At 38.5% G+C, this 15,620-nt stretch overlaps 1 protein-coding gene across 1 annotated transcript in view; it reads right to left on the bottom strand.

The window, feature by feature from the left end:
- Window positions 1–15,620, bottom strand: part of GRIN2A (glutamate receptor, ionotropic, N-methyl D-aspartate 2A) — a 170,882-nt gene that overhangs the window by 73,910 nt on the left and 81,352 nt on the right. The window contains exon 2 of the mRNA XM_008943054.1: window positions 352–944. Coding sequence (XP_008941302.1) covers window positions 352–944 — 593 coding nt within the window. The remainder of the gene's footprint in view (window positions 1–351; window positions 945–15,620) is intronic.

The raw sequence follows: 15,620 nt of genomic DNA on the forward strand, positions 1-15,620 counted from the left end.
ATGCAAGTGATTCAGGCACAACCTCCAGAGCATTTTGGCAATTTTACCTCATAGTTGAAGTATACAACAGCATGATTTTATTAACTCAGCTTCATACTCTCTCAAGCCAATTTCTGTCATTTTCTACATCAGCCCAAAGCACTATCTGTTCTCCACAGCACATTACATGCACACAGTTATCGGTGCAGCGAGTCCTCCTGCGCGTTCCCTCAGAACATCTGAAAATCACTGCCTCAAAGGGTATGATGGAATAAAGAAAAAACAATATTCTTCTTTAAGAAGCATATAGTGGCAATAGAATAGAAAATGAGCAAGTTCAGTGAAAAGCAAACCCCACCCAGGAAGGCTTACTTGTGCAAGGTGTGAGGTGGCCGGTCCGTTTTCTCGGGCTGCCCGTAGCAGCTGGTTCTTGCTTCAGGAATGAAGGAGTATTTTTCCATCATGGCTGATGCAGCAGTGGCAATAATTCCAAGGCCATCCCGCACCCGAGCTTCTAGACTGTAGTCCCATTCATCGTAAGATGCTGAAATGAGTCCTGAAGGAAACTCCTTGGGAGTGATTTCTGTGTTACCACTAACCAGGCTGGGAACTATCCAAAAGAAATCATAGCCAGTAAGGCCCAGGGAACGAGCCTCATCCAGGATGTAGACAGCCTCGTCCTTGGAACAATAGAGCAGGATGACAGATGAATGAATTTTCTTCAGCTGAATCTGGGTCTTAGCATCTCCAAAGGCAGTATCGAGTATGATGACATTCTGCATGTCCCAGCCCACAAAACTATTTTCCACTGTGGTCTTAATGACATTGATGAAGTCTCGATACCCAGGGAACGTGGTGGTCACCAGAGAGAAAACGTGCCAGTCATAATCTTGCATGATCTTCAGCATGATGATGGCTTCTTGCTGAATGGAAGCCCCAAACTGGAAGAATGTGGACATCACATCCTAGAATACCAAACACAGTGAAAGATTAGTAATTTTGTACAAATCTGGAGGGAATAGAATCTCTAATACCTCTGCTCTCTCTGGTCTGACATGGCTACCAAACTTCTGTTGCATTCCAACAACTCTGCGTCTTATCATATTCATATAATTAATAAGCAACACTGATCATAAGTACCACAGCTACTTAAAATATTTACCAAAAAGTGACAAACAGATATTTATGTAGGAAATTTCCTAGTGTTTGAAGACAATGACAAATCAGGACTTTTTGAGGAAGCTCCCTAGAGACAGGCACCCAACACTAATCAACTTATCTCCATCAGGTAGGTTTAGATTCATCAAACTTATTAGGAATTCAACCCAATAAAGTCATACCATTTTGTAGTTATAACGGAAACAAATTGCAATGCACACACTGTATATATATGAGGAAGCTCTGTTCTCCCAGGCCTAATGTCTAATGGATACTTCATTTCCACAGGTCCATTGGACTTGGTGGAAGCTGCCAAACCCTGCAGAAGTAGATTTATTGTCCCCAGGTATTGGGTTCACTACTGATCATGCTCCATTCAGAGCACATGGCCCATTGATGCCTGATGTAGAATTAACAGGATAGGACTCCAGGGACAACCAGCAAGCTGCCAGTGTCCTCATTAAGGAACTTAACTGGAAATAAATTCAAACAATGGCCTCATAGTCTATAACTGATAGCTGCACCTCCTGACACAACTATGCTGTCAGTATGCTAGGAGACTTGTTACTAATATTTGTCTTGGGCTTTTACAGTTTTCATAATGTTATCTGCAGCATGAAGGCAGGTGCCTCATATTAACAACATCTGTCAGAAAAAGGCAACACAGAAATATATTCTGTCAGCAATAAACAGGCAAACATTTTCACTAGTCTATTTTTACCAAGTTGCTGTAAGATCTAAATTTATTTTTTAATTTTACAATCCAGATTTATATGCATCACCATTATTAGAGTACTAAAGCTATATACAGGAACTTATATAACTCTTTGGTTTCATTTTGTTTCAGTATTTATTCCTGACCAGTAGTGGCAACTTATGTGCATCATTTTCAGCGACAGAAATCATGAACCCCCACTGAAAGAAAAGCTTATAATTTAAAAATAAGATATTAACCATTCCAGATTTCTTATGCAGCCTTTACAGGAAAGACACACATGGTGCTTTTCATGTAAAGAGCTTTACAAAGATGGTTGCAAACAGCTCTCCTATTTTAAACTTGCAAGGAACAGAAACATTGGTAGACTTAGGTCTCATGTCAAGGTAGTGTCAACGTAAAATTATTAGTGAGAATGGTAACTCAGCTCTGCAAGTTCTGTATTTTAGCTAAGGAAATCTATTCAAAGCAAACTGAATGTCTACAGTTTTTTTAATAGAAGATGAGGAGTGTTACTACTTTCCAAGTGTTAAAAATCTGACACTAGGATTTTATACAGCTTGACAGCAATAAGAGTCTTAAGACTTGGGTCAGATCATGAAGACTGGTATCAAAGGTAGAAAATATGCTACTGGTGGTAATGAAATCATCTGCCATGGCTTCTTTGGTACCTCAGAGACAGCATTCTGAATGCCAGGGCCAGATCTGAAGTGGGTTTGTGTTAATTACAGCTGTTTTAAAAAAATATTTGGGAGAAGAATTGAATTAGGCAGATTTGATTGTTGAATGCTTCTTGGAGCAATTTCCCGGTGACCCACACTGCATACGTCAAAATGAACAAACAAACAAGCTTTTCACCTGAGGACACAGCTAAAGAGACCCAGCACAGAGAAAATCTGCTCAGAGTCAGCATTTAATGGCTTAATTACTGCTCTACTATTACAAAGTAAATTGGATATCTAGAGACAATGCCATGAATCCAAATTTGTTCTATTTCAACATAGAACAATTTCATAATGCAAAGTCAATCACTTTGCGTTTCTTCTCCAGTTCTTATCTTATCCTGTTTTTTACTTGTGATTATGCTAAACAGTAAAAATAAGCTGATATAAATTAAGTAAAAGTTAATATAATTTACAGTCAATTAAGTAGATTATTTCCACAGTCTCCTTTCACTCTATCCTATCTCTATATATGGTTTACGTCTACTAATGTGGTTGAATAATTCTTTCAAACAATGCATACACCTTAGTCCTTTGTGCATCACAAGGAACTTCTCCAATAAGGCAACTGCAGATGAAGTCTTTGAGGTCAAAACACAATGCACAGGGACATTTCCAAGTGTGACCTTTATAACTAGTAAATACAAATTTTTAACCTAGAGCAGTCACTGTCATCTTGCCTGGCAATGAACAAGTCTTGTGGACAATGGGCTGTGTCAGCATTTCTTTTGTGTCAAACTCCTGTAAAGTACCAAACATAAATGCTTTCCTTTTGTAAATATTTCATTAGGAAAACAGCTTATGAAAGGGGTTTTGATTGAACATCTCTGTGAAGATGTTCACACTCATAATATGAGTGTGAACATCAGAAATAAGTTATTTTTCCTCAGTGGCCTCATCTATTGAGATTATTGGTAGGGGATGCAAGGAGGCTGTATCACTTTCAAGAAGTAGCTAGAAGTTGTGGAAATGATTAAGTAATGCTTTATTTGATCTGTCTGTTTTCACTTCTTAGCTGGATTCTACCCCAGCCACGTAAGCAAAAAACCAGCAATGAACAGAGAAGGAAAAGAACAAATGAAAACTCTGATGTTTCTGTCTTGCACATGAACACACAGTTTGTAGCAAAACATCTCCCCATATTTTTCACACCAGAAGTAATCATTTGCTTATTTCTTTCTTAATTTTATTCTTGAATTGTGTATATAATTTAAAATGGTCAGTACAGGAGAAGGGCAGTTCAACGATCCCGTGCTTGTGCACAGAACAGAGCAGCTCTATCTGGTGCTGTCATTTCATAGATTAATGTATTAGAGTAAGTTGCTTATTAATTAGTGTACTGAGTCTATAAATCTATCGCTGTTGTCAGGATTACACAATTCACTTCCCCGATTCCAACAAATTAAAGGAATATTTCTCTTGAAATCTCATCCTCAACAACTGTTTTCAAGACATCTTAGTTTCCTAGCTCCAGCTTTTCCATGAGACCAGCAGGGGATATTCACAGCTGTTGTAACAGCTGAGCTAGGCCCTAGCAGTGGTTTATGCCTACCCGGGAAAACGCTGCACTAGTTGGTTAGTTAGGGGAAGAAACATTTATTATCTAAACTAGTATACCTTTTGTTAAATCAAAATGAAGTCCTAAACCAGAACAAAATCGGGGCCAACATGAGACCGAATTGATTTTTCACTTGGCAGGGTTGTTGAGGACAGTTGTTTGACTGGTGAGACAATACTATGACAGAAAACAAAAACCAATATGAAACATGGCTTAAAAAGCAATCCAAGGACCATTTTATTCAGCTAGAAACAAGATTATTATGACAGGACTACAAGTAGGACTTCAAAGTTATATTAATTACTTCATTCTTTCTCTCTGTATCTTCCACAGAAATCCATAAAAAAATTATTTTTCTCCTATTTTACACTAATGTAACTTAGATTTTCCATTTTTACAACAGATCTAATGCACATGGTGCTAGGTCTACCTATCTAATGCAAGCTCTTCTCTGTTTATTGAATTACAGTAGATATTTGGCATTTTTGTGAATACTGGCAAAACAGAAAGACAAATCAGTCACGAATTTAAGCTGAACAAATAGCATCATACCAAAACTATACAGAATAAAATGATTGGTACCAGTCTCAAAAGCAGGTAAACAATGTATCTTGCAGTCTGTTAACTTGGCACCGTTATTCTTAGATGACTTGAAATGATGTATTGATCTGGTAAACATGATGTGAGTCGTGTTTACCTGTTGTGAATATGCAGAACTTTCAGTAAATGCAAACATTGAAGTGGAGGAGCTGAAAGGAAAACCTTTCCTCCCAAGATACCCTGCACATTTCTAAACTCTTAAGTTACTAAATTCCTGCCTCTATTCATTAACAGCGTAGAACACGCAATTCCCAACACAAACATCTCGCTAAGGTGCCCAGGGAGAAAACTCCCCCATTATCACCATGGGAGCAATCTGGGGGAAATTATACAAAATTATGTACTTTCAGGCAAAGCAAAGCAAGTGTGAGGGTGGAAATAATTTACTAATTATTGCAAACAGCAGAAAAGGCTCACTTCCCAAGGATCTGTCACCTCTCTGGCCTCTCACATGGCAAAAACATGCATTCTCTGCTGATAGCAACCTCTCCTTTGGGGGCCGTGCTCCTGCCCTCCCACAGGGGCCATGGAGCTGGCTGGGGCCCGGGCACCCCCTGCCAACCACCACCAGCCTGTGTGGGACCCCCGGCTGCCATCACCCTGAGCCAAGCTGAGCTGTGGTGAGGTCCAGCCCCGGCAGCCACCGACTCACCCCTGTCCTCGTCCAGCCATGCCTGGCTCCCCTCTCCAGCACCCCAGGCAGGGAGGGATGGAGGCAGCAGGGCACGTGAGCTCTGCAGCCACCACAGGACAAATAGGAATTTCTCCAAATCTGCTCACGTGGACCTGCGCCCGCGTCGCACCGTTTCTCACTGAGCAGGCTAAGGCCTTCTAGCAGAGCTGGGATAGGGATGGAAATTTTCTTACTCTGGAATTTAACTGGTGCAAATGCAGAGCCACAAAATGTATAAAGGTTAACAAGAAGGACAAACCAAGACCTTACTTTTTATTTTAAAAGTTTGCTCTGGAAAAGGAACACAAGTTAGAAAAGGGCAGTAGCAAGCGAGGGAATACATTATGGCTTTCCAACATCTGACATGTCCCCTTTTATTATTTCAAGGAATAAATATCAGAGAAACATGATTTTGAAAGGTTAGCACCAGCTTAATCAAGCATGTTCTTTCCCATTTCCAGAGGGAGCCTGCAGGGATTCATTTTGTAGAGGCTTCTGTATTTTCAGGTCATGGTTTTATCCTAAGAATTTTGCTAGATAACAGACAGGTTTTGTATTTGTTTGTTTTTTTTTTTTCCTTTTTCTCTTTAATATATCCATCTGATTTTATACTGTTTGTTTGGCTTAACCAGGCCTGCTACAAGACTTGAAGTTTGTCACAAATTCTTTCTATACCAGAATAGCAAATAAACAACTACAAAAGAAGGAAAACAGGGTTTCTACAGATCAGAGTCCACTCCTTTACCTTCTTCAAATAACCTGAATCATGTCTGAAGAAATAAAGTAACTCAACATGCCATTACAGTGAAACAACATAATGATGGAAGAGGACTAGTTTTACACAGAGTTCAGGAACAGTTCCCTGGGCTGGAGCACACTCTCTGGCTTTTCAACACATCTGGGATTTTTTTCACAGATTGTTCAAACACTGGAAATTATGGTGTCTCAGTCTGAGCTCCTGTTCAACTGGGACAGGCAAGTGAGAAATGCTTTCAGAGGCTGAAATAACATCAACAAGCCTGTGACTGAACTTGATAAAATCCTGAAAAGATTTGCAAACCAGCAGGGATGCTTGTGTGGTCATTTGATGAAAGGTTTATTCACAAGATGACTCCTTTCTAGATAAATTTCAACATTCACAGTTACAGGAATGTCCTACATCATGAATATTTCCATGAGGAAAGGCAAAATTGTGGTGCTACAAAAAGGCCGCATGGAGTTGGCTTTAGCATAGTTATTTGGACGAGTAACTATAGTACAGCTTCTAGGGGGAAAGAGAATCCAAGCATGTAAGAAGTAGAGTATTGGTGCCTGCAAGGAAGATAAGGGAGAAGAAAGAGTCATTTCAAACTGATTATATTTCTTGAATATAAATCAGTCACTCTTTAACCCATACAGGATCATGTGATGCTGTACATCAGTGTAAAGTGTTAGCAATATCCTAAAATATTTTTCCTTTATGGAGAAGATTAGATTTGTACAAAAGTTTCTCATTTCCTCTAAGTATTTCACCATGAAAATAAACATAGAATAAATGAGCATGACCTAGTATTGCAGTTAGTTAGAAAGGGTTTCTCTTATGTCCCTTGTCATGACTGCAGACAAATGTTTAAATTTAGGTGGTTGATTTTCTCACGTTTTGTACAAGCAATGTTCTTCTGCTTTACTCATGTAATGAGTCAGTACAAAACTGATGCAAGTAAACAGTCTATTGAAGAGCCCAAAAATACCTCATTTTCCATGGGAAAATGACTTTAAATTACCCAGGCAGCATGTCTTTCACCTCACAGAACACCTGAATTCACATGGAGAGCTCTTGAGTCTGTCCTTTATGTGAAAACTCTTCAAGCAGTTGTTAAGAGTGATGGGAGAGCAATCAGGAAAGTTAGTGACTTTTCAAAGACAGAGACAGCAATTGCTGTGAAGATATTCCAACGATACTGGTGAAAGTAACTGGCTTTCTGCTGTATGGAAACATTCACCTGCCAACAATTCACATTTGATATATCACAACAAAGCTGTGGTGCCAGCATTAGAAGAAAATGTGGTCCTATTCCTGTTCTCCACATTGAAACATGAGAAAATTTAGAATAAACAGATGACTACCTGTTCTGTACAGGTCACCTACCTGGATGAGAAAAATAAACCATGAAATGATGGTATAAACTGAGGTAGAAAGAAACCCAAGCCTATACCATGGTTTTACTGGAAAACTTTTTAAATAAACCTGTTGGAAGAAGGAAGTCATAGAAATTTTTCAGAAAACAAGCAAACAAACAAAAAATTCATTTTCCAGAATCACAGAAAGCTTTTCACCAGACAATAGAAATTAAGAACGTTGAGAGGGCACCAGTGAGCTTGTGACTTAGCCCAGTGAAAGGCTGAGACTCAGGAAATACAGCAAGGACAGATGCAGACAAGCAAGGAAGGAAAAGTCTGGATAACTTTCCTCTTCTAGCTCTGGTATTTCACTGTAACTCACATAAATTACCTCTAGAAATAAAATACCACGAAGAGATGGATTAAGTGTACCAGCCAAATGAGCCAGATAGGTTCCTGGAAAATAAATAAAAAACTTGGCATATAGATTACCTGTATATACACACACACACATATATACACACACACACATATACATATCCCACTCTTTGCACTGGGGCATTATTTGCCAACATTCACATTGTTAAATATATATATATATAGTCTTGAATTACTACATATTTCACTAAAAAAAACCCACATACTGGGCTCAAAACAACATGAATTTCTCACCCTCCTCAACTTTCAGTCTGTGACTATAGAGAATTATCTATCAAATCAATTAGTTCATTTACTTTGAACCACATTTGCTCCCACAAGGCCATCAGAGATGAGTTTCTCTTGATTCATGGGCAATCTGGGGAACTTTAATAGATATAAAATCAAAGCATTTAGGTTGCAGTGAGTTATATTATTTCCTGTAGCAGACAGCAAGCACTAATTATAAATCTTGAAAACAACCCTGCTGTTAATGGCCATGCTTACTGAAAACAACTTTCTATATGGGTTTAACTGTGTGGTTCCAAAATGAGCCCCTGACAGACAGGTTTCGGAACAGGCAGATGGATCTCTGACACAGACAAAACGTCTAAAATATCCAAGGAACTCCAAAAAGAGAAACAAATGAAAAAGCAGTGGTTTATCTTCCTCTCTCAATAAAAAGCAAAGCTTGCTAATCTGTATTTTTTAAATTTTCAGTAAGTAAAATTTCATTCTAATATTTTAATCTTACAAATTTTTCTGCCTCAAAGGTTATTATCATTACTCTTTAAAAAGTGCAGTTGACATATTTTGTCTGATTAACTCTATCAGCCTAATTCTATTTTTTTTTCCAAACTCAGTCACCCAAATCAACTTTGCTCTACTCCAGCCGTAAGTTTAAACATGCACACAAATTACTGTAACCCATGAAGAGAATATGCTAGAATCCAATTTACTTGATTTGCTGTAGAATCAAAACATAAAAGTTGTTTGAATAGCCTTAGGAATTTTCAAGAACCAACACTATGCAATAATTTAGCCCAGGACAAATTTTCATTCCAATTATTTGGTATCTAGCACAGCAGCCATTTCACTTAACTAGAAGATGACATCACAGAGTGGTTTAAATATGTATTGTATGCCCCAAATCTATAGGAAAAGTTCTTCAGAACAAGGATTTGGAGTGTTCGAGAACAAGTATGAGTCTCTGTCAAATTTTCTATCTTATTAAGTACAAGTGTTGCACAAGAAAATCACACAATAACAAAATGCTTTCAGCATCAACAAAATTTGTGGAAGGATTTTCCATACAGTTTTTTCCATGAAGAGTTTTAAAACCAACACCATCCAAACTTATTAATCCTGTAAACAGAACCAAAACTTAACAACAACATTTAAATATGCTACGATCAAGAATCCAGCATTAAATCCAGATTCAGTAACAATTTAATAGCAGCTGAATCAAGCCAAATAGGCTTATTAGTTATCATGTATTGGATGTGTGCATACATGCCAGACACTATATAGAAAGATATGCATAATTAAATATCAATAAACATGCCTTAAGACATCACCTCCTTATCTGAAAACATTTGGTCGCAATTGAATCCTGAAATACTTCTCACTTGTGTTGATGATGAGAAGCCAGGAAACCATTAACTAAGTCACTTCCATACATCTTCACTTAAAAAGTGAAAGTGAAGGCAACAAACAACCTCCCCCTCCACCCCCTTTCACCAAATGGTGACTATAAAGTATAAAGCAATAAAAGAAATACAAAGCAAACTTAATCTTCTACTGTGTGTTTCTCCTCTCTGAGCCTTGACTGTTGGACTAACCACCCCTATGCACTGAGCCTGCTTCAGTGGCACTGCACTGAAGAGAGAACTCCAACAGCAAGAGGCTAGCAGGGAGACAAGCAGACACACAGATGGGGAAGGAAATTTTTTAAAAGGAAGCCTGAAAGGAGCTCAAGGAGCCACTCAGAGCAGCTTTCCATGGCAACAGAGATTTGTGGGATATATTTAAGTAGAAGATATATTTAAGAGAAGAGGTTGAAGATTCTTGATCTCTTCAAGAAGACACATGCATTTTGGTTCCCCGGGTAGTTTGGATGCTATTCAAGAAGAGGTGAAAAACTGACTTACCTGCCTTTGGAAGGCAAAGTCACAAAACCATAACTCATCCAAAGCATGCATACTGCTTTTAAATTCTTCTAGATGGAAGGGTTTCAAAATACTCAGCATACTCCTCTGCTCTTATGTACATTCAGCAGATATGAAGAAAAGAGGGCACTCCAAGGAAATAACATTTATGCTTATCCTTTATATTCTCCTTTTTAGGCATCATCTTTTGCCCCTAGGCAAAGCTAGCTCTTCTGTTATGCTAACATAAGTTACATCTCAGAGTGATCAGCCCATCAGTCTAGCAATGAATATCCTTTTCCACCATGCATTTAAGAGCAGCAGGTCAGACACAAATTCAATCACAAAACTTCTGATGTGCATGATCCCTATCAGTACTTACATATCACACCAGCTCAAGATGAGAGGGTGGCTAACTGTGTACCTTAGAATGAATCCTACTGGCAAGAACATAGCCCAAAGTACACCAAGAATGGATGATATTCATTGGTATTATAAAAAATATTTAAATTATAAAACAAGCCACAGTAGTTGTAAAGTGTCCAGTACTCAGAGCTGCTTCATCCATACCAGAAGGAACATGGGAAGAATGTGGAATTCAGCTGCAGACAAATACAACAGTGTTGCAGTATCAGTGTGCTACCCACATAAGGACATAAGCATTTAAAGCTGCAGTTCTGTGCTGGATGGTAAATCAGGTTATACAACAGAGATAGGCAGACAAAAACAACTGTTGCACGTACTGTTTCTGATTCCATCCACACTGTTCTGCACCTTTGACTTAAATCTACGTTTTCCTTTTTGCATTCTGTTTAAGGATACATCAACTTATTTAGCTGCAAGAATATCACACATCAAGCAATCTGCCAAGAATTATTCCCATAAGCAAATAATATTCCAGACAGAAAAGCGTTGCCAACATACATTCAAATTATAGGGATTTTACATGGGCAGTAAAGCTATTTCTTCTATGAAAGAGCTTTGCTCAAGTTACTTTTCCTTATTTAAGTAGAGGTGAAATATCTTTAAGCATGGCTCTGATTTACAGTAAATATCAGAGGGAAAACATAACTCCAAGAAAGGAAATGTTCAAAATGCTAAGTTTAGGCCCTTACAAAGCATAGTAATTCTTTCTAGAAATTATTACAGACTTGACAGTCATGCTAGACACAGTAAATACTGCACTGCCTTAGCAAATTGAGTATCTGATTTCCAGCTATAAAAAAAAAAAACTTGTACCATGTTTAGTGCAGTGTGAAAAGGACAGAACCATCTTCCTCCTTACCCTGCACAGTATCTTTGTACTTCAAAGAGACATAATAATAACCCTTGCACTGAATACAAATAAGTAACAAAATATATCACTTGGGTTGATGTTTTTAATGCCAGAAATTTTTATTAGTTGTATTTGACAACACTATGTATACAGCTACTGCCTAGATAGGTACAACACACACATCTATGACTTCGACAGACTCCTATGAAAATACAAAAATAAACTTCAGAGTTTTTTGAACCTAGGCAGGAAACACAACAAATTTTAAACTAATCTCAGTATAGACTACAGTAATGCAACTAAACTGTAAGGCCCTTCGCATCCAAATTCAGTGGGAGCTCAGAGTGTGCAACAGCCTCCAAAGGCGGGTAAGCTCATGCAGAAAGCAGCATCTGCACAGATGTGAGCTCAGCCATGCCCATTTCTGTTTATGCTTCTATATGTGTCCTCAGAAAAGTGTTTAAGTACTTAGTTAACTGAAATAGATTGTCCCCCATTAAAAAGTGGGGGTATTTGCTCAGTGTCATTAATGGGACTGTGCATCAAAGGGATTTAGATGTCAACTCTCTGGGTTCCTTTGAAAAAAAGCCTTTTGTGTAGGACTGCTAACAAACAAAACACCTGTTCATGCAAGTTGTTAAGTGCCTTCAGCTCCACATATAAAAGATAGTTCTCATTACATTTCAGGGACCTTACGTAACAAAGCTTGTTAACAAAGCTGCAATTGCAATTTAGATTTCAGTGCAATAGGCACCAGGGAATGTTCTTTGCCTTAAACTATCGTATCTTGATTTGTCTCCATTTGTGTTCCCTCGTGCTATACCCTAGAACAGCAATTTTAAGTTTACAGACTACAAGATTATTCTTCTTTTGCAGATCCTTTAGAAATAACCCATGGATTTTCTGGTGTGCAAAACCCAGTATGAAAAACACTGGGACTTGCAAGCAGCATCCTAGCCATTTCCATCTGACGTTTGCTATTCACTGCAGGTGTAATATTTCACTATGATTAAACATTTTAATAAGTATTTTAGGATTGATCCTCAAACTTGTCAGAGCTTACTGTGACATGATGTACTACCAAAAAGGAAAAGAAAAATTCGTGACCTGATTCTTTGCAATATACTGCACCAGAACTCCTGGAATATGGGTGGAACATAGAAGAACAAAGGACGGCTTCACTGCACAGCTCTCACTAGGCAGTTCTGGAACTCCTTTCCATGAATCATAATTCTCTCTATAAAAGCAATGTGACTCTGAGTTTACCAGACGCTATTTCATGTTATATTAACAGATAATTAAAAGAAGATGAACAATGAAGGTGAACTGAGTCTCCCCCTTCGTGCAAGGAAGATGGATCTGTGGAGTAAGCATGGATTGTCCAGTGTGCAGGAGCAGACACAGCTCATTTTAGGGAGAAAGGTGTTGCTTTTTCAAAGCTCTACTATATCAGGTAGACTCCCTGCACAGTGTGTACTGAAAAGAAAGAAAAGAAAAATAAGATATGAGCCCCATGCCATATTGCCTGACATGCTCCATTCCACAGAAAGCAGAATTACTCCCTCACATGATGCTCTTCAGGAGATGGATACCTGGTCAAACAGATGCTCCCGTGAGATTCATGATTCTTCTCAGCGGACAGACATTTGTTGCCAGAGATGCAGCAGTCTGTCATTCCTTAGCAATTTCAGAGAAGTAAGCAGAAACAAGCTCCTGCAGAGCAAAGCTCCATTCTGATCCTCCATGATTTCCATGGGAGTAAACTCAGTTGAAGATCAGGACAGAAGCAGGTACTACGAACAAAAGTACCACTATAAAAAAGGCAAAGAACAAATGGCTGTGATTCCATTACCAAAAATGCTGCAGGGAATGTGTCAACATCCTACAACATGCATCTTTTTTTTCTCTGCTTTCTGCAAGCTTTCCTTGCACAGGACAGCCTGACACAGACTTCAAAATCACTGAAAAGGAATTCAGAATTACCGAGCTACTGCAAAGGGCCTTGGATAACAGGAGTGGAAGAAAGGAGGAGAACCCATCTATTGAAAAGTGAGCAGTTCCTTCAGCACAAGCCTGGGCAAGAAGGGTAGATGTTAGAGAGCACCACAAGAGAGGAGTGGAGTATGGGTGCACCTACTGACATACAGACTGAGCTTCCTGCTCCTGACAGGCACCTCGCCAGGCATCCCACAGGTAAAAATTTCATCTACAACACTGCCTCTGAAAGCCACAGCTGGTGGCAGCTCAGCTCTTTCCAACACATCCTCTACCAGTTCTGCTGTCCAGAGCAGACACAGAGCCAAAGACAAACACCATGTTGGAGACACCACTAGAAACAGATGAATAGTGCAAAACAAATTAACTCCCTCAAGGGTAGCAGCAGATATTTTTCTTTGCTATTTGTGGATCACATATCATTAATAAATATTCTGACAACCACTGGTTCTTGATAAAAATATTAAGTGTGAAAGTTTTACCCAGTTTTAAACAAAACATCTTCAACGGAAAACAAACACTAAATCCTCTGTCACTTGAATTTGTACTCTTTCATAAAATATAAAAAAGCATAGAGCATAAGTAATACGATGTGACAGGTGACTGGACACAAATCACAAACAGTTAAGGAATGCCATTTACCAAAGCCCATGCTCTTAATCATCCTTATTATTAAACAAATACTAAGAATAACATGATTTTAAATAAAATCAGTAAAGGCCAGAGAAAGTTTAAGTCACTAAAATGCAGCAGTAATTATCAATTACTCTTAGCAATGTAGCTTAGCCCAGAATTACACGTCTGTTGCTTCAGACTGTGTTTGCACAACGACCGTATCGTAGAAAGGCATTGTCACCCGAGCTACAATTCACCAGCTATCAGTTTGCAAAGCCAGACCAGGTTCCCCTTCTAATAGAGAGTACAGCCTTGGAATGTGCGAGTAGAATGCACTTCCTTGTAACCCCAGAGACACCCAGAATAATCTGGCACAAGTCAGGTTACAATGCCACACCTCGTGAAGTGTCTTGAAACCACCCATACAGATAGCTTCTGCTCTCCTCTTTCAAGTGACCATCAGTCTGGTCCAAAGGCAGCTTTACAACTACGTATGGATGATAAGACATTGCCTTACATACCCATAATACAGGGTATACCCTGGCTCACTTCATACACCAAATGATAACACATCATCTGATTGTGGAATAAAAATTAAAGCTGAAAAAAAAAAGTAACTTCTACTGCAGTCAAATAAAAAATTCAAACCTATAAAATATAGTATGTAAAGAATTATGCACACTGAAACACTTCTGCACATTCAATACTTCACCCCTCTCCAGTAGATTAAGAACATTTTCCTTTGATTTTTTTTTCTGCCCAATCTCATAATGGACTTAAATTTATTATTATACAGTCACTTCACAGAAACAAGACACACTAACATTCTTTTTTGTTTGTTTATTAAGAAAATATCAAACAGCTTGTGATCAGCTAAAATGTTCCATTTGTTTTACCTAGGAAAAATTTTTTTTCTCAGAACCTCACCTAAATCCCTGAGAAAGAATAGATTTTACAGAGCCTTCACGAGCATAACTAAACACAAAGCACAAAGTATAAATAAAAATAAAATCATTAAATATTATACAGATGCTTGTTGCTATGGCAGGAATAAATAAATATAGAAAAGTATTGTCTGCTTATAAAGAAGGACTCAAATTATTACTTGAAAATGAGAATACTAAATCAAAATGAGAGCCCAACTGAGCAATGATGTTTGTACATACATCGGTGCATTTGTAAATTAAATGGATGTATTAGAGAGATTCTCATCAACTCATTCATATAAATTAGTATTCAACAAGCAGAAGAATTTGAGAAGACAGTGCTAAAAATTACTGTAGTTTGTTCCACAAGTAAGCAGAAGAGATACAAATGGGGCCTGACTGCTAACCCACTGTCTGGGAAGACTCTGTCGTGTCTCGGTTTCTTTCAGAGCACTAGCTGAACGCACACTGGTGCATCATGGAGCCCACAGCAAGGTACACATCCCTACTCATCAATGAGGTAGCTTCCCAGACTATTTAAACATTTTCAGTTTCTTAACATGTTTAACAAAGACCTCTTCCCACCCTCACCAAGCAGCAGCTGAAGAACATTATCCAGGAGCACCTTTATTTACTGCCAAGCTTAGGACAAACTCCTGACCCGTTCAGAAAGACAGGGCCCATGCACTTCAGCTCTTTAGGGTCTCCAGACAGACTCAGGGTACATTTTTTGAAAGAG

Source organism: Merops nubicus, unplaced genomic scaffold (assembly GCF_000691845.1).
Source record: "Merops nubicus isolate BGI_N331 unplaced genomic scaffold, ASM69184v1 scaffold14746, whole genome shotgun sequence".
NCBI classification, from domain to species: Eukaryota; Metazoa; Chordata; class Aves; order Coraciiformes; family Meropidae; genus Merops; species Merops nubicus.